At 38.9% G+C, this 18,862-nt stretch overlaps 1 protein-coding gene across 6 annotated transcripts in view; it reads left to right on the plus strand.

Moving 5' to 3' along the window:
• Window positions 1–18,862, plus strand: part of MDM1 (Mdm1 nuclear protein) — a 37,661-nt gene that overhangs the window by 82 nt on the left and 18,717 nt on the right. The window contains exons 1-8 of one of the 6 annotated variants that reach the window (XM_016190540.2): window positions 115–270; window positions 1,135–1,249; window positions 6,240–6,604; window positions 7,646–7,780; window positions 13,076–13,243; window positions 15,017–15,120; window positions 15,198–15,297; window positions 18,753–18,782. In XM_016190540.2, the coding sequence (XP_016046026.1) occupies window positions 253–270; window positions 1,135–1,249; window positions 6,240–6,604; window positions 7,646–7,780; window positions 13,076–13,243; window positions 15,017–15,120; window positions 15,198–15,297; window positions 18,753–18,782 (1,035 nt within the window). In that variant the 5' untranslated portion in view covers window positions 115–252. Of the gene's footprint in view, window positions 1–114; window positions 271–664; window positions 956–1,134; window positions 1,250–6,239; window positions 6,605–7,645; window positions 7,781–13,075; window positions 13,244–15,016; window positions 15,121–15,197; window positions 15,298–18,752; window positions 18,783–18,862 lie in introns of those variants that run through there. The other 5 variants (XM_060194963.1, XM_060194965.1, XM_007528414.3 and 2 more) reach the window with 5 other exon arrangements.

The raw sequence follows: 18,862 nt of genomic DNA on the forward strand, positions 1-18,862 counted from the left end.
TAGAGCCCTCTGATTGGTCAATTTATAAAAAGGACGAGAGATTCTCCAAGTCCCTATTGGTGTTAAAGCAGCAGAATGGGCGGGGCAAGTCTGAGCGACGGGACTCGAGGCTCTTAGGGCGGATTGCGCCGGCGCGTAGTCGGGGACGCGGGCCCGGAGCTTTTGCTAGGGAACCTTCTGTTGTCGCCCCGCCCCCTCGGGGCTTTTTGTCCCGTTAACTGTCCGAGTGGCTGGGGCTCCAGCACCGGCGAGATGCCGGTGCGCTTCAAGGTGAGGCCCGGGTCTCCGGACACTACCGTGGGGAGCCGAGGCGGGTGCGGGCCCCCGAGTGCCTGCGCCTCGCGCCCTGGCCCAGCGGAGCCGGCCCGTTGTGGTTAATGCTGCGGGTCTGCACCTGCCTGCGTTGAGCTCACAGCACTTCCGGGATGCGCAGCGGAAGGGTTAGGGGGTGTTGAGATGGCCTGGGGGCGAGGGGAGGGTTGCCAAAGGGATGGAGGTGGAGGGGGACATTATATTATGGAACTTTCACACTGGGACAGCATGTTTTGGTCCCTCTTATCCATTTTAGACTTTAAAGTGTCTGTCATTTAATGGCTGGAAGAACGAAACCATGACAAGAAAAAAAGATACCAAGAAATGCACTTTTTCTTTCTTTTTTTTTCTTTCGTAGTTAGGCATCTGTTTAAGGGCTTTGGTTAACTTCACAAGGTTTTGAAAGTTCTCGGGCGTAAGACATAACGGTGTGTACGTGGTGAGGGTTTAGTTAGGATCACTTGAATGATCACCTGTTACCTGACAAGAGTTAAGGTTTTGCAGTCAGACAACCAGCAAAACAACAACAGCAACAACAAAACAATGGTAGCCACTGAGCCTTGGATTCCTGCTAGTGTCTGCCTCAAGTGGTTGTGAGGATTAAAGGCTGCAAACATGTGTGCACTACTTAGCACGGGGCTAGGTAAATATGAGCTGTCATTAAGGAGCTTGTCTGTGCATAATTAGCTTAAATCCTTCCAACTTCTTTTAGAGGTTCACAAATTATTTACACTGATTTATGCTTTAGGCTAGTTTTTATTAATTGCAAAAAAAAAATAACCCGGTTCATTAATTGTATTCAGATTGTGCTTTGCATTACAGGGGCTGAGTGAATACCAGAGAAACTTTCTGTGGAAAAAGTCCTATCTGTCAGAGTCTTATAATCCCTCAGTGGGGCAAAGGCATCCATGGGCTGGACTTAGATCAGACCAGTTAGGTAAGTGGAGCAGACTAATAGTCATTATACCATCACCAAAGCCTTTGGGTTAAGTTTTCGAAAACAAACAAACTTATTCTGAAAACGTGATGCGTTGTGTTCAGTTGGCATGGCCGACTTATTTAATGATATTTACTAAAAGTTTATTATGAGATAAAATTATTCCCATCTTCTAGATATTTTGCCTCGAAACAGATAAAAATTAGACAAAGACGGCAGGGAGAAACAATAAAACAAGGAACTTCTTCAATAAACCAGGAAGTTACAGGTTGTTATAAAAATTCTTTTTTTTTTCTTTTTTAAAGATTTTATTTATTAATGAGGAAGATAGGAGGAGAGAGAAAAAGAACCAGATATTAGTCTGGTACATGTGCTGCCAGGGATCAAATCCAGGACCTCATGCTTGAGAGTCCAATCCCTTATCCACTGTGCCACCTTCTGGGCCACCACTCTCTCTCGTTTTTTTTTTTCTAATGTAACAGAGGTGGAAGTACTACACTTCAGCTTGATGATCAGGAAGCTCCTTTCTGAAGAGGTGACATTTGTGCTAAGATGTGGAAGCTGTGAGTAGACAGTCCTGAGGAAGAGTATCCCCAATTTACAACTAGGAAATGGCAAAGCCATGATTTAACTTTAGGATTATTTTGTTCGAAGCATTTGAATTCAGAGGTGATGCTCTTGTCATCATCACACTTGCTTCTTCCCTGTCTCATAGGGAAGTCAGAGCCCTGGGCCATGGTTTCCCAGAGCATGCTAGAGGGGAAAGAAAGGACACACTGACTCTACTCTCGCTGCTTGTTTAATTCTCCCTTAGTGGAATATACAGTTTCTGAGAGCAGGGCTCTGTCCTTCATATCCCCATCTAGTACCTAACACAGGGCGTTGACACACAGGACTGTCTATTGAAACTAACTTAGAGTTAATTAAAAAAAAAGCAGACTTTGAATTCATGCTAGCTATGTGACCTTTGGCAAATCTGGTCTGTCTGGTCTGCACCGATTGTTGGGGAAGGGTTAAATGAGATAGTGCCTGGTGCATCTACGCACATCCATGCAGGTGAGTGCTAGGTGTCCATCGTGTCATGTATGAGAGTGTTGATGCAAGATATGTCGTTCTTCAAAATGTCAGGTGTTTGGAGCCGGAAAAAGAGACTTTTGTCTTGGGTTCTTAGCCTGGGACATTAGTAAAAGGAGGAGAGTATTTCCAGGATTAAGTATGGAGGATGAAGGGAAGAGTGGGCTAGATTAGGTGGATCTGTTAGGGTTTCTTTGAAGCATCAGGATTCTTTGCTCAGGGCCTGACTTTTTAATTTTATTTATTTTTATTTATTTATTTTTAAAATTTATTTATTTTATTTATTTATTCCCTTTTGTTGCCCTTGTTGTTTTATTGTTGTAGTTATTATTGTTGTTGTCATTGTTGGATAGGACAGAGAGAAATGGAGAGAGGAGGAGAAGACAGAGAGGAGGAGAGAAAGATAGACACCTGCAGACCTGCTTCACCGCCTGTGAAGCGACTCCCCTGCAGGTGGGGAGCCGGGGTTCGAACCGGCATCCTTATGCCGTTCGGTCCTTGTGCTTTGTGCCACCTGCGCTTAACCCACTGCGCTACAGCCCGACTCCCTGACTTTTTTATTTTTTAATTTTATTTATTTTTTTATATTCTTTTCCCTTTTTGTTGCCCTTGTTTGTCATCATTATTACTGTTGTTTTCATTGCTGTCGTCGTTGTTTGATAGGACAGAGAAATGGAGAGAGGAGGGGAAGACAGAGGGGGAGAGAAAGACCTGCTGAGAAAGACACTTGCAGACCTGCTTCATTCACCGCCTGTGAAGTGATTCCCCTGCAGGTGGGGAACCAGGGGCTCGAACCGGGATATTTACACCTGTCCTTGCACTTGGCGCCGTGCCTGCTTAACCCGCTGTGCTACCGCCTGGCTCCCAGAGCCGGACTTTAGAGGCTGTGCAGCCCTGCATCTTGGGCAGTTTGGTGCTCATAATCCTCTTCTGGTGACTAGAAATTTTACAAGTTGGAGACTCCATTAGATTAAGAATCCAGAAATATCTTGTAAAATACAGATACCCCACAGAAGACCTAGGTGTATATGATGACATTTGTTTGCTATCTAGATAACATTTTTCCTTACATCATCTACACTTCAGAGTCAGGTTAATGAAATGAGATAGTGGGAACAGAAAGTTTGGAGTTTGGCACAATATAAAGGATGCATATTAATGGAATATGAAGGGTTTGTGTTTTAAAGTTGAACTCCTGGATGTTCAGAAAGGGGAGTAGAAGATTAGTAGTGTTCAACATCAGTGTTTTGTGGGCCTTGCCTGAAATTCTTAAAAAAAAAAATTGTCACTGAGGCTTCGCTTTTCCTGGCTTACCTTTTTTTTTTTTTTTTTTTTTTTTTTTTTTAAATAGAAAGACATCGGCACCAAAGTTTGCCTCAGTGAGGTGGGGACCAGGCTCAAAGCTGGGTCATGGCCATTACAGAGCAAGTGCACTATCCAAGTGAGCTATTTATTTATTTATTCATTTTGCTTCCAGTGTTATCACTGGGGCTCGGTGCTTGCCCTGTGAATCCACTGCTCCTGGCGGCCATTTTTTCCATATTGTTATTGCTGTTGTTGGATAGGATAGAGAGAAATCGAGAGAGGAGGAAGGGAAGACAGAGAGGGAGAAAAAGATAAAACACCTGCAGACCTGCTTCATGGCTTGTTAAGCCCTTACTTCACTGCAGGTGGAGAACCTGGGGCTTACACCGGGATCCTTATGCCTGTCCTTGGGCTTCGTGCCTTGTGCGCTTAATAACCTGTTATGCTTACCGCCTAGCACCCCCAAAGTGAGCAATTTTTCATTGCCTCCCCCCCCCCCCCACATTTGTTGGTGCTGGGAAACAAAGGCAGGTCACTTGAGATTCTTCCCCTCTCTTCTTGCGTTTCTATCTGAAGCCTCACTCTCTGTTATAGAGCAATGATCTTCAAACTTTTCCCTTTTATACACCCTGAAAGGACTTGGAAAGTCTTTGCAGCCCTTTACATTTTAAAATTGATATTTATTTTATTATATATGAATAGATACGAAAGGTGTGATTTCTGATATCTTGAACATTATATATACACTTTATATATTTTTCTTATTTTCTGCCACTTTAGCTCATTCAGTTGTAAATGTGTATGGGTAGTCAGTAACGTCAATGTTGATTTTCTTTTGAGTCTAGCTTTATTTTTCACTTCAAATAAATGCGCCGAAATGCATACAAACATTTCACACGACAACTCCCTTAAGAGCTAAATTTTAATTCTGGGCTAGGTAGGTGGGAAAGTTGTGGTGCTGGATGAAATAGAGTACTATTTCGTTGTTATTTCTAGTTTTCTGCCTTCTGTGCTTTGTTGTTGAATATTCTCCCTTAGGAGTTAATGCTTTCTTGAATTACCCCTTTGTCCTTCCCACCTATGAGGTTTTTTTTTTTTTTTTTTTTTTGGTTGTTGTTGTTGCTTGGAACTCACTGAAAGGTGTGGTTTTTGGTTGTTTGTAAAATGGGAAAAGGGTCATTATGAAAGGCTTCGTGACTACACATGGCCATTGTCGTTCTTATGAAAATCAGTGTTAGGAAAGAGCACATACAGACTTTAGGATCTGGAACAGGAGTCCCTTCAGCTGCTTTTTTTTTTTTTTCCCTTTCGTACCCCCACCCACCACCTCCCAAATGTCTTTATGTGCTTTCAGACATGTATGCACCCAATTTGAAGGCTACTGGTCTAGGAAAACTTTGTAAGGGTGAGGACCCTCAGTTTGATGAGGGCAACATCCATGATGGAGGCTAAAGGACTCAGGATTTACCTCCTGTCAGAAAAAAAAAAAAAAAAAAGCAGCTGAAGAGAATTCTTTTCCACATCCTGACTTCCATATGTGCTTTTTCCCCAAACTGATCTTCAGATGAGCTACACCTGCCATCTGGAGCTTTCTTTCTCATCACCCCTTTCATCTGTCCCCTTTCCCTTCTAGTATTAATCCCACTCACCCCTGTCTATTTAAAGAACAGCGCCAAACTGGGGTGCTATCTCAGTTGCTGTCATTCCACCGAGCTCCTCTTACCTGGGTAGAAGGTTACATTTTTGGACATTAGCTTGCCAGACAGAAATATAGAGGACTAGTATCTTACCTCTTGTGAAAGGGGTTCATTTTCTTTAAGTCTCAGGAAATCAAGACAAATGTAGAACTAAGAGCCAGTCTAATGACACCTCGTCCCTTCTCATCTTGGTCTGTTCTGCATAAGAGAAGCTTTGTGTGAAGTTCCAAAGTGTGACCGTACTAGGGCCCATTGTTCTATAAAGTAGCACAGGAAAGTAATTAGAAACGGAGGCAGCATGGATTGCCTGGCTTGCCAGTTCCATCACATTGTAGCTCTAGTGATTTGTGTTAGGATCACTCAAACATCGTGACCCCAATTAAATGTGTTTTAAGGTCAAACTTTTAATATTCCTTTAAAGCATACTTGAACATTTGATGTTGAAAAACCATTCTTTTTTACTACTTTTTTACCTTAAAACATGAAGAATGTTGTATGAATTGCCACTGAATTTTGATTCTATATCTCCTCTCAGAAGTTCTCTTTTCCCTCCATAGTTATTGCTGAGGCATTGTGCCAGCACTATGAATCCACCACTCTGATGGTCATTTTTTTTTCTTTTCCCAATTTTATTTGATAGGAAATTGAGGAGAAATTTGAGAAATTGAGGAGGGGGGAGATAGGGAGAGAAAAATATAGACACCTGCAGACCTGCTTCACCCCTCATGAAGTGTTAACCACTGCAGGTGGGGAGTGGGACCTAGAGCCTGGGTACTTGCGTGGGTCCTTGTGCATAGTTAGTACTCTGTGCGCTTGAGTGCACCACCATCTGTCCCCAGTCTCAGAGGTACTAAAAATTGTCTTTGTAATTGTATGCTCTGGTAATTGCTATTTTTGTTTTCTATATTTTGTAGGAATCACCAGAGAGCCAAGTTTTATTTCAAAAAGAAGAGTCCCTTGCCCTGACCCACAGATTTCAAAATCTCTTGAGTGGAATGGAGCTATCTCAGAGAATGATATGGCTGTATTGCCAGAACCCAAAGTCCTAGGATCACAAGAGACAGAGCAAAAAGCCAATGTCAACGGAGAAAGTGTTCTTGCATTAGAAACTTTGAGGGTTCCCAAGAGAACCAGGTCTCACTCTACAGATTCTGGAGCTGAAGCGGCTTCAAATATTGTGGAAAATAATAAGGATGTCATAGCAAAGCATGCACCAGTTAATCAAAGTGTGGAGCCTGAATGTCCTACCAAGCTTCCTTCAGAAAATATAGACAATGGGGTAAGTATATTCACCATTTATGTTCAGAAAGAATTATTTGTAGACTTCATCATTGTTTTAATAATGTTACATTTTGTGCTGACGGTTTTTTCATTGCTTACTTGTCTAATAATAGTATCTTACTAAGAAGTTATAAAAGGGTTGGTTGGCTTTAGTGACTGTGAATTTGGTTCTATTCTTATCAGTGGCTATTTTGTACTGGCTACCTTAATATATCCCCTCATTGGGTGGGCAGCCTGCCTCTGGATTTTATTTGTCATAAATCTGCACCTGAATCCTAAGGGAGAGATCAAGTTGAGGAGGAGGAGTGTAGGGCGTATTATCTGGCATGAGGAGTGTGCTGACCTCTACCTAGGTCCCTTTCGGTTTCTCACTGTGTACCAGCAAGAAAAAACAAACAGAACCTCAGTTGTCAAAGTGAAAACGGAAGGAGAGTTCTGGCCGGATCTCAAAGATCTTGCAGTTCTGCTCTCTTATGTCACAGCTGGCCTCCGGAAGGTCCCTACAAGCACATAAGTAGAGTCTGCAGGGACTGCCACCCACATGTTCCACACTCCACTGCTCCTTTCCTATTTCTTGTCCACTGCTGACTGGAACAATAGAGTCTGACAAGTGTTGGGGAAGAATCTGACTTGTTGCTAAAACCAGAGGCCATAGAGGGATTAATGTGTAAGTCTGGTGGGGTGGAGGAAAGGGGTGTTCCAGAAGCCATGTATGGATAAGGCAAGGTGTTTTTGTTATTTTAGTGATAGATTTAATTGTGAATAATTGGTCGGGATTGAGAAATACTACCTTTATGTGGAATGCAAAAATAATTACGTGATAGTATCCAAAGAATTTTGAATTGGCAATCTAAAAGGAAGATTATCAGTTGAAAAAAGTTGTTTCCCAGTGTGTACATAGTGAACAGTGTTGCAGTTGCACACATCAAAATTTTTGTGATCAGGATGGCTTTGATGTTACATGTTTTTGACAGGACTGGGGAGTGGAGTGGGAAGAAATTTTTAATGATTTTGAGTGAAACTTTCCCCCCCAAAACAGTTGGATAGACTTCTTCAGAAGAAAGCTGGATTGATGGTTCCTCCTTCACATAATGTCTTGAGAAATTCAGAGTATCAAAGGCAGTTTGTTTGGAAGACTCCTAAGCAAACGGCGCCTGTTTTTACAGCCAATCAGGTAGTTTGATGTGTAATCCTTTTTTTTTCTTTAATTGTCACATCTGATCTAGTGTTTCAGATTTACATTAGGATTAAATGCTGAAAGAAATTGCACTAAGTCTGGAGGTAGTTTCTATAAAAGTGAAAATGAGAGTTTTGCTAAGAAACCATGCTATGGCTTTTGATTTCTAGTAGTAATATTATACTGTCCTAGGCTACTGATGATCACTGTTGCCAGATCCATCACATAACCTAGATAGGACACAGGATTAGGAAAAGTTGGGGACTGGTAAGTTTTTGTATGCTGTGAAATTTTTTTTTATATAAAGATCATTCGATTGGTTTTTATTCTAAAATGTTGCACTGAGTTGACTAACATACTGCATGTTTTCTGGCTTCTAAGCAAAGCACAACTGTTTTAGGTGTTTACCTTGATGAATACAGAATATGTTGAAAGAACATAAGATGCATAGTTTCATCCTTGAGTCAAATGAACAGTCATAGAGCTTGTCAATTCAACTATATTTGTAAAATTCAAAATGTATATGGTAATTAAATGTGTTGTGATACTTCATTTCGTTGTACTCTTGTGTAGTTTGTTGTTTGTTTGTTTTAACCAGAGCACTGCTCAGCTCTGGCTTTTGGTGGTACAGGGGATTGAACCTGGGACTTCAGAGCCTCAGGCATGAGAGTCTGTTTGCATAACCATTATGCTATCTACCCCCCCACCCTCTTGTGTAGTTTTAATGCTAAGCTCACTACTAAGAAACACTCTGCTTTTTGCATTTATCATCCTCTAAGCAGTCCTAGAGCTCTGAACTCTCATTTATGTCCTAACCAATTTCTTGTCCTGCATGTGGAGTTCTTTCACATCCCAGAGACCCCTGACAGGTTTTTTTCTTTTTTTTTTCATGATCTTTCTTTTTCTTTCTTTAAATTTTTTTTTTTTTAATTAGTGATTTAATAATGATCGACAAGATTGTGGGATAGGAGGGGTGCAATTCCACACAATTCCTACCACCAGAGTTCCACATCCCATCCCCTCCATTGGAAGCTGCCCTATATCCCTCTGGGAGTCTAGACCAAAGGTGATCTTTGTTTTTTTTTTTTTGTAGTCACACACCTTTTTATATTCTCTTCATGTTCATTTTCCTGAATTTCAGCATTCATTTTTTTAAATTACCTCTAAGAGCCAAGAGGACGATCAGATACATGCAGACAGTAGCATTGGTCACGTTATGCCACAATATACGTTATCCTATAATTACTGATATTTTGGGATTTGCTTTTCAGTCATGTTAAGCAGTTATGTAAATTTCATGACCATATAAAATGACAGCGTGGTATATAACCCTTATTAACCTAGAAAGTGGCACGAGAACTTCTTTGGTTGGCTTGCCAGTACTCTGGGATAGTAAGCATACCTACACAACTATAACATCAAAATTGTGATTGCTCAGCTTTCATAGAGTATTTGACCTTTAAGCTAATGCCGATTCAGTCAAAGCTCATTTTTGATTTTTAAAACTTTGGGCAGCTTTTTACACATTTCCATGAAAGCAATGTATGGATATGTCTTATAGGATCAGGTGTATAAAATAATGTAAGTCGCTATTAGTAACTTCACATAGAGTTTTATTAGTTTAGTTATTTTTATTGGTTTATTGTTGAGGGTTTGGCAACACATGCTTTTTTTGTCCAAACCATACCAATTTTAGGGTATGTGTATTAGAGAACTATGACAGAAATTTTGAAGGTGTGCTACTGGGGAACATTTAAAACATAAAAGAGTTGTTCATTTGTACTTTAATATGTACCTAGTCTTTATTTTTTTCTTTTAAAAATATTATTAGTGATTTAATATTGATTTACAAACTTACATGTCAACAGGAGTATAATGCCATACCGTTCCCACTACCAGAATTCTGACTCCCAAGTCTGTCTATTGCAAGCCACCACAGTTCTACCAAGGTTACAGACATGTGTTAACTATCATCTCTGCAATTGTCTGTCTAGATTTGTACATAATTGCCCCCTTCCTTACCCCTCTAAGCCACTCATAACCCTGTTACTACATCCAAATGCCCCTCCCTTCTTCCTCCTCTCTGGGTGCTGATGGAGCCAAAGTTCAGAGCCCTCTTATTCTCTTCTTCCTATCACTTCTCCCCCTACTGGGAGTATGGATCAATTTTTTTTTTTTTTTTTTTTTTGGTGGACATGTACCTGTTTTTTGAAAGGATATCTTAATATGTAAAGGAGTATGTAAACTTAATATGTAAACTTCTTTTGGCAGAGAAGTTCTAGAAATTATACTTTCCTTAAATCTGTTAGATTTGGTCTGTTATGGAGATGCATATTCAGAGTTATACAACTATGATATATCTCATTTGAACAACAGGTCTTTTTTATTTGCTTTCCTTTTAACCAGAGCACTGCTCAGCCCTGGCTTATGGTGGTGTGGAGGATTGAACCTGGGACTTTGGAGCAACAGGCATGAGAGCCTGTTTGCATAACCATTATGCTATCTACCCCTGCCCTACAATATGAAATATTAAGGGCAAGAGGATGTATTTAAAAATAGAAACATAGCAATTACCTTAATTTTAACTTTTTAGAGCTAAAAATAGTTAAGCAGAGGAAAAAACTACAAATGAGTGCCAGATGTTAAAATTTTCTTACTGTTGCAGAAAGAAAAACGTTTAATGTTGAGGAAGAGAGAATCCTAGAGCAGTGAGAAGAGCTGTCTTATAAAGCTAATGTTTGTGCTCACATAATTAAGCCACTTTTATTTATCTCATTACCAAAATTATGGGAAGGAAGAATAGGAAACTTTGGGATTGCTGTTTCTTTTGGCACAAGCATTATTTTGATTGCAGTAACTATTATTCACAACATATTAATAAGTATAAAAAGTTGACCTTTGGGTTTTTTTTTCTACCTTAATTGAGGTATAACTGACAATAAAAATGATATATTTGCAGTGATCATTTGATGCTTGATGTGTGTATGCATTGTGAAATGATCACCTCAGTCAAGTTAATTGTTTAACACCTCAGTCATCTTTTTTGGGTAATAAGAACACTTGAGGGAGTTGGGCGGTAGCGCAGCGGTTTAAGTGCACATGGTGCCAAGCATAAGGACCAGCATAAGGATCCCGTTTCGAGCTCCCAGCTCCCCACTTGCAGGGGAGTCGCTTCACAAGTGGTGAAGCAAGTCTGCAGGTGTCTTTCTCTTCCCCTCTCTGTCTTCCCCTCCTCTCTCCATTTCTCTCTGTCCTATTTAACAATGATGGCAACAACAATAACTACAACAACAATAAAAACAAGGGCAACAAAAGGGAAAATAAATAAAATAATAATAAAAAAGAATGCTTGAGCTCTGCTTAGTAACATTTTGGTATCTGTACAACATTGCTACTTATGGTCACCAAGATGTACTTTAGAGGTCCAGAATTTATCTTTGTATCATGTGATGAAAATTTCCTCACTTGTTCCACCTTCTAACCCCTGGCAACCACCATTCCACTGTCTACTTCTATTCAACTTTTTTAGATTCCACATGTGAGGTCATATAGTCTTTGCTTTTCTGTGCCAGGCTTTTTTTCCACTTAACCTATGTTCTCCTGTTTTGTCCATGTTATAAATAGCATTCTCTTTTTTTTTTCCTCTTAAGAGTCAGTGTTATTTCATTGATTACTACAAATATATACATGCAGCTAAAATTTTATTACAATATAAAATACAACATATATACACCTCATTTTTTTTTATCTTTTGATGAACACATAGGTTGATTGCATTATCTTGGCTCTTGTAAATCATGGCGAGTGGACATGGGAGTACAGATATCTCTCTGAGATACTAATTTTATTTCCTTGGGATATATACCAGAAAGTGAAATTGCTGAGCCATAACAGTTCTATTTTTTAATTTTTTGAGAAAGTTCATTCTATTTCCCCAATACTTATGCCAGTTTTCATTCTCATCAGCAATGTACAGGCTTTCAGTCTTTGTATTTTCTCTGTATCCTCACACACTTGCTACTATTGGTCTTTTGATGTTGTCCATTTTAATGGCATGAGATGATAGAGAGGACATTGCGGTTTGAGTTTACCACAGTGTCCTTCAGGTTAAGTGAGGCTGGGCACCTGTTGTTTGTGTACATGTTAGCTATTTCTGTGGCTTTGTTGGAAATATATGTATTCAGTTCTCTGTGCATTTTAAAATCATATTGTTTATTTTCTATTGAGTCTTATGAGTTCTTTATTATTTTGGATTTTGACCACTTACCAGGTATAAGATTTGTAAATAATTTCATCTGTTTGGTAGGTTACTTTTTCATTTTCTTGATGGTTTCCTTTGATGTACAGAAGTATTTTAGGTGATGTAGTCCCATTGACTTTTACTTTTGTCACCTTTGGTTATGGCGTTAAATCATTACCAAGATTGATGTCAAACTGTGAAAACTATAATAGTTACCAAAAAGGTAGGGGAGGAAGGTGGAAAGAAAGGTTAAGGGTCACTCTGATGAGAAGAATGGCATTAAAACTTAGTGATGATGCTGTGAGGCTTATACACATAGCAAGGTGTGAAGCTGTACTTCTGAAACTTAAACTTACAAAGAATTATAAACCATGGGTAAAAGAGAGAGAGAGAGAGAGAGAGAGAGAGAGAGAGAGAGAAAGAAAACGAGGACCGAGGTAAAAGAGTTTACCCTAGGTTTACTTTTAGTCTTGGGGTTTCAGGTCTTATGTTTGACTTGGTTTTTATGTGTTGTTTTTAGACAGTGGTCAATTTCCTTTTAGTTTTTTAAACTGTCTAGTTTTTTAAACATTATTTATTAGAGTGGCCCTTTGTTCGCTGTGAATTCTTGACTTCCTTTCCTTACATTAATTGATTGTGTGTGTGTGTTTATTTATAGACTCACTATCCTCGTCCATTGACCTCTGTGTTTTTCTGGCCTCTTTTAATTGGCTTGTTATTTTGCTATTGAATTGACATCTTCATATATTTTTGCATATTAACCCCTTCCTTACCTGCTAAATGATTTGCAGAGATTTCTTCCTATTCATTGTCCCTTTACATTACTGATTTTATAGAAAAGAGCTTTTTTTTTTTTTTTTTTAAGTTTGGTGAAATTCCATTTGTCTTATTTTTGCTTTTGTGGCCTTTTGGAGTAAAATTACAAATTATATATAAATTCACTTTTTTGTATCATTACTCAACTGTATGTGTGAAATTTTTAAAGGATTTTTATCTCAGTTCTGCATATTTAGCCAACAGAAAACTAAACTCAGTTCATTTTTTGTCTCAAGGTTTTCCACAATAAAAGCAAATTTGCCCCACAATTCAAAGGTAACTCAATCATTCATGAAACTGAATACAAGAGAAATTTCAAGGGTTTATCTCCAGTGAAGGAACCCAAATTGAGAAATAATTTGAAAGAGAACGGGAAACTAGAGACAGTATCTCCTGAAAGACAGGTATGTGGTAACCTTTAACTTTATTTATTATTATTGTTATTTTAACTAGAGCACTGCTCATTTCTGGTTTATGATGATACTAGGGATTGAACCTGGGAGTCTCAGGCATGAAAGTGCTTTTACATAACCATTATGCTATCTCCCCAGCCTTTTATTTTATACAGCTTTGGTTAAATTCTTTTAAAAATATTTCTTACTTAAACACACACACACACACACACACACACCCCAATTCTTTAAAAAATATTTACCCTACTTACTTACTTACACACACACACACACACACACACACACACACACACACACACACACACAGCTCAGCTCTGGAATACAGTGGTGCCAGGGGTTGAATTTACAAACTAGGTTCTCAGGCATGAAAGTCTAGTGTGATACCTCTGCACAATTTCCCTAGCCCTCAACTATTAACTTTAAGCAAAACAAAATTCTTGTAATTTTAAGTCTTCATTGTCTTTCCCTTACCACAGACATTTTTTTTTTCTTCTATCCAGTTCACTAATTCATGTGTTACTGTTCATTGAGCACACTTAGCAGCCAGGTAGTTGTAACTTTTGAATACAATGATAACTGCACTAGATCTCTAAGCAGCCCATGGGCTAGTGGAGAGACACAGATGTAAATAACCAAATATAATACTGGGCATGTGTGCTTAGCAGTGCTGCAGGTGAGTATGATATCAAGTGAGCTCTAGGATTAAGACCAATAGAAACGAATGCTTTAAGGGCCACTAGCTAGCTCACTTGATAGAACTCACTTTACAAAGCATGAGGCCCTGGGTCTTAACTCCAGCACCATATGGGAGCGTCATGGTTCTGGGGGAAACTCCATGAATGGTAAACCAATGCTGTGGTGCCTTTCTTCCGTGTCTCTTCATCTCTCTACTAAAAAAAAAAAAAAGAAAGAAAGAAAGAATGAAAAAGTTGGCCCAGGGATGATGATCTTTCCATTGTGAGATGCTCCAATCCAATGACACAGGTTAAAAAGAACAAATGAACAAACCTTAAATTAAGTAGTGGAAATGAAATAAACATATTTTAAATCAAAACTTTAGCATGCCAGATTATAGGCGTTATAATTCACAGGGTTTACCACAGGATATACAAACACCTGCTCCTGTGTGAAATTATGGCTATTTAAGTTGCAGCATCAAGTTAGAATTATTGTAAATTATAGGTAAATATGATGTAAATCCTATTTTAGAATCTCTTGGAATAGCATACATGGTACTTTATGGGCTCTAAAACAGAAATTATATGTACATATAAATTATACATATAGAATCTATGATGCTCTTGTGTATGAAAAAGTTGCTCAGTAATAATACAGTGTAGCAAGTTACTCATCCAGACTTTGTTTAATGACTATAACACAACTATAAATTTAGAATATCCAAGCCAAGTTAAAACTACCATTCAGTATTACCTTTATTTACATAAATGCTTATTTTATTTTATTTAGAAGCACAAAGAGAGCCAGAGAGGCCTCAGCTCTGAGTTTGAAAAATGTGTATTTGTTAATTAAAGCTTTTTTTTTTCCTAGCCAAAGATATAACATTCTTATTGTTAGGAGATGATAATATATCCTCATGTATACTTTAAAAAGCCAACTGTCTAGTAACTTCACAATTGTTTATTGGTTTCTTGTGAGTTGTTATCTTTCAGACTTAAAAACATTTCTAAAACTGGAATTGTAGTCTAGTTGTCTAGTGTATTTTATAACATAAGTGTTTTCACTTTGTTCTTGTTTTTATATTAGTGTAATAAAGTAGATGATCCTTTAAAACTAGAAGAAGAGATGGAATCGAAAGACTCAAACCAGCCTAAAAAGAAGCTTACTCCTTGGAGACATCAAAGGCTTGGGTATGTATTTTGTAAGAAACTATGCTGCTTTGATGGTCAACATGTTGAAATATTCACTCTCATTTTATTTCTGGTAGGAAGGTGAATTCTGAATATAGAGCAAAATTTCTAAGCCCAGCCCAGTATTTATATAAAGCTGGGGCCTGGACACATGTGAAAGAAAACATCCCCAATCAGGTGAGTGCTCATAAGCACAATAAGCCCACATATGTGTTCTAAGCACCTGTGTCATAGTTTAATTGTGTAATGAATTTCATTTAATAATAGAGAAATTTAAAGATGCACTAATGGCACTAAAAAAGTATCAGGAACTTAATGTTGTATTAGCATATATTTTATCAGTGTGTTTTCATTATAATAGTATCTAGCACCTCAGAGGTGCATGTTTTTATTAAGATCTTTAAAGTGAAAAGTTAACAGCAAATATTTGATTGAATTAATAGGTTGTTTATGGAGTTAGAGCTTTGTAGATTGAATTAGAATATCCAGACCATCACAATTCCACTTTCTCAGATCTTCTTCTGTAGCCAGTCAACAGCGTCAGGTTGAAAGCTGTCAGGAGCTGCTTGTTGCTGGCTTTGAAAGTGACTGGGATCCATGTGGATTCAGTTGGCTAGGAAGGATAGTCAGTTTCCCCAATGAATGGGTACTCACAGGATACACCACGAGAAGGTCGATCCAATGCATCCCACTTTCTCAGATAAAGATGAACTAATTTCCACTGCCAACATGTAGTGTTACAGCCTGTAAACCCACAAAGCAATGGACTTTGCTGACAGAGTTGTGAGCTCTACTGTTTGTATACCCTAGTAGTCTGAGGAAGAAAGCTTTGAGGAAAAAGGTCATCATAGAACTAGGAACTGCTCGTTTAGTCATAGAGTTAAAGAATAAACAGTGGGGCTCTTGGTTATTGTATATTTAGCATCTTCTAAACTGCACTTTGACTGTTGTTTGCCTTTCTTGTATGCATAAGCCAAATTTAAACATTTATGTTTAGACATTAGTAGACAGCTAGTAGTTAGTAAATAAATACCTTTTCCTTCTGCCATCATTATTAGGTGAGGAGTAGTTCAGAGGGGAAGAATCTTTTATTTATTCCTTACTCCAAACTATGATTCAGAGTTATGTGTAATGTGAGGAAAATGTATATTAACAGGTGCTTTGAGCTATTGGCCCTGTGCTGGCAGCTCCTAGGCCCATGTCCTGATCACTCTTGTGTTCTGCTTGCTGTCTTAGGAGGTTGCTTGATTTCTGTCCACCAGGGGATCATTGCATGGGTCCTTTCATTTGGTACAATGTGCGCTTAACCTGGTGCCCTGGTGTGCTGCCGCCCAGTCCCCCCTCTTCTTTTAAAGAGATTGGTATCAGCTAAAACGGAATCACCTTGTGCATGGAGGGTGTATTTATCTGCCCTCTTGTTCACCGCTTGTCCATAAGGTCTTCCCACTTGGACAGTATGTACGCAGCCTTCCTGCTCCTGCCCATTCCATCCTGCACACAATGCTGGACTGATAGGACCCCGTTTCTCTGTGCCTCTTTCTCTCTCCCTCTCCCATTAAAATGAATAATAAATAAAATATATTATAAAAATAGAAGAAGTTAAACCTAGGGGCTGGAGAGATAGCTCACCACGACCCTTGTTCCCCCCCAGCACTGCATGGAAGTTCCCAGCTCTGGTGCTGTGGTCTCCCCCTTGTCCTGTCCCCCCACCCCCCAGTGAAAAAGCAAATTGGGAGCAATGCAACCTCACAGGGTCTCAGATTCACAAAAGAAATAAGTAAAACCTGGGCTGTGCCAAGGCTTGTTACAACCAGCTGCTCTGCCTCCAGAATACCCTGGTTCATAGCTCTGTATGCCCTGTATGCCAGTTTTGCCTGTTAAATGCAAAAACCACTAGAAGTCATTTTCTTGAGAGTTCTTGAAATTGTAACTTAAATGACAAATGAACATGGGGGTGAGGGAGATAGCATTGTGGTTATGCAAAGAGGGTCTCATGCCTGAGGCTCTAAAAGTCTCAGGTTCAATCCCCCTACCACTGAATGGTGCTTTGGTAGAAGCAAACAAGAAAACCCAGACAAATAAATATGGCTCTGTTTTGTTGTTTCTTTGCAAGAAGAAAATGACATATTTAATTCTCCCTGAGACATACTTCAGATTTGGCTCATTAGGACTGCAGGATTTTGCTATGATGAAAGGGTTTCTATGGCACTTTGGCAGTGACTGTCTTTTGCTTTGGTGAGTTCCCTAGAGATGAAGTACGTCCCGTTCCTCCCTTTAACTCAATAATGTCTCAAGATACTGTTTTCGGTTTCTTTTGCAATGTCAAGTTGTTATTTGCTTTTTAGCATTTAAACAAAGAGCAGTGATAGCAGACAACATCTTGTGTTCTTTTATTGCTAATGTTCCTATATTATGATAGAAAAATAGAAGTGTGAGAGTTTTTCAAATCTATGTACAGATTTTAAACAATTTTATGCTGCCTCATTTGTATGTATTGTGGAATTATACTTTGGGAAGCCAGCAGGTGGCAGTATGTTGTATAAAATGAAAGGACTTCAAATTAGTATAATATAAAGGCTTCTTTTCATATGAAAATATTTTAGTTTCATAATAGGGGGTTTAGATCATCTAATAGTTCATCAGAATGTATTTTAAAACATTTATTTATTTAGTGAATATAGACAGAATTAGGGAAGGGGAGAAGGAGGAAAGAGAGTGGGTAAGAAGGGAGGAGGGAGAGAGAATAGAAAGGCAGGCACTTGCAGAGTGCTTCACCACTTATATAGCTCCCCCTGCAGGTGGGGACTAGAGGCTTGAACCCAGGTTCTTGCTCACTATAGTGTGTGCACCACCACCCAGCCTTGAATATTTTTTAATACTATATTACTTTGTTGAATGCATTACTATTTTATTTTGTGAGATTAAAAACTACGTATGTAACATTTTTTGTTTTGTTTATTTTGCTTATATGTGGTGTATAGGCTGTTGGAACCAAGGAACTTACAAAATCATTAATAGCCAAACTATCTCTTGGACTTGATTGAGGACTGTGGTGACTGTCAGATTGTGGCAGGGGGTGGCAGTTGGGAATGGTGGGGGGGACTTTGATGATAAGCATGTAAGCCTTGGTAGCTCTGAAAACATGCCCTTAAAATCTTACAATTTTGTAAAGCACTGTGAAATCACTAATGGAAAATAAAAATAAAAGTTGAGTCTTCTGCTGATTCCAAAGGAATGTCGCGAAATCTGGAGGAGGGGAAAGCCTCACGACTCTTAGTGGGGCCTGCTGTAGAAGTAGTAGTATATAAAATGTGGAAATAAAGACTCTCTGTGTCAGTACTCTCTCAGAGATGGGGAGCTGGGAATAGTAACTGTGCTATACATCATTAACAGCATCCCGGCCATGCAAAGAAGTGAGGGGGGGCTGGTTGAGGAGAGGGGCTAATTTTCAAAGTAATTATGATAGTTTGGTTACTGAGCTAAATATTGCTTAAAAAAAACATTGGAAACCATTGATTGACAAGTTCATGATATATTTAGAATGAAGAAGAATCATATTTCATCAATTCCCATCCAGATGCAATTGTGGCACTAACCTGTCATTAAGTGTTATTTCTGTATTCCTCCCCTAGGGTTCTATAAATGCCATGTGGTATGCGGAGGTTGGTTGCTTTTGAGTTTTTACGGACTGTATCAATGCATATAATACTTGTTTAACTTCAGTTAATGTAAGAAGTATGTG

Source organism: Erinaceus europaeus, chromosome 7, assembly GCF_950295315.1.
Source record: "Erinaceus europaeus chromosome 7, mEriEur2.1, whole genome shotgun sequence".
NCBI lineage: Eukaryota > Metazoa > Chordata > Mammalia > Eulipotyphla > Erinaceidae > Erinaceus > Erinaceus europaeus.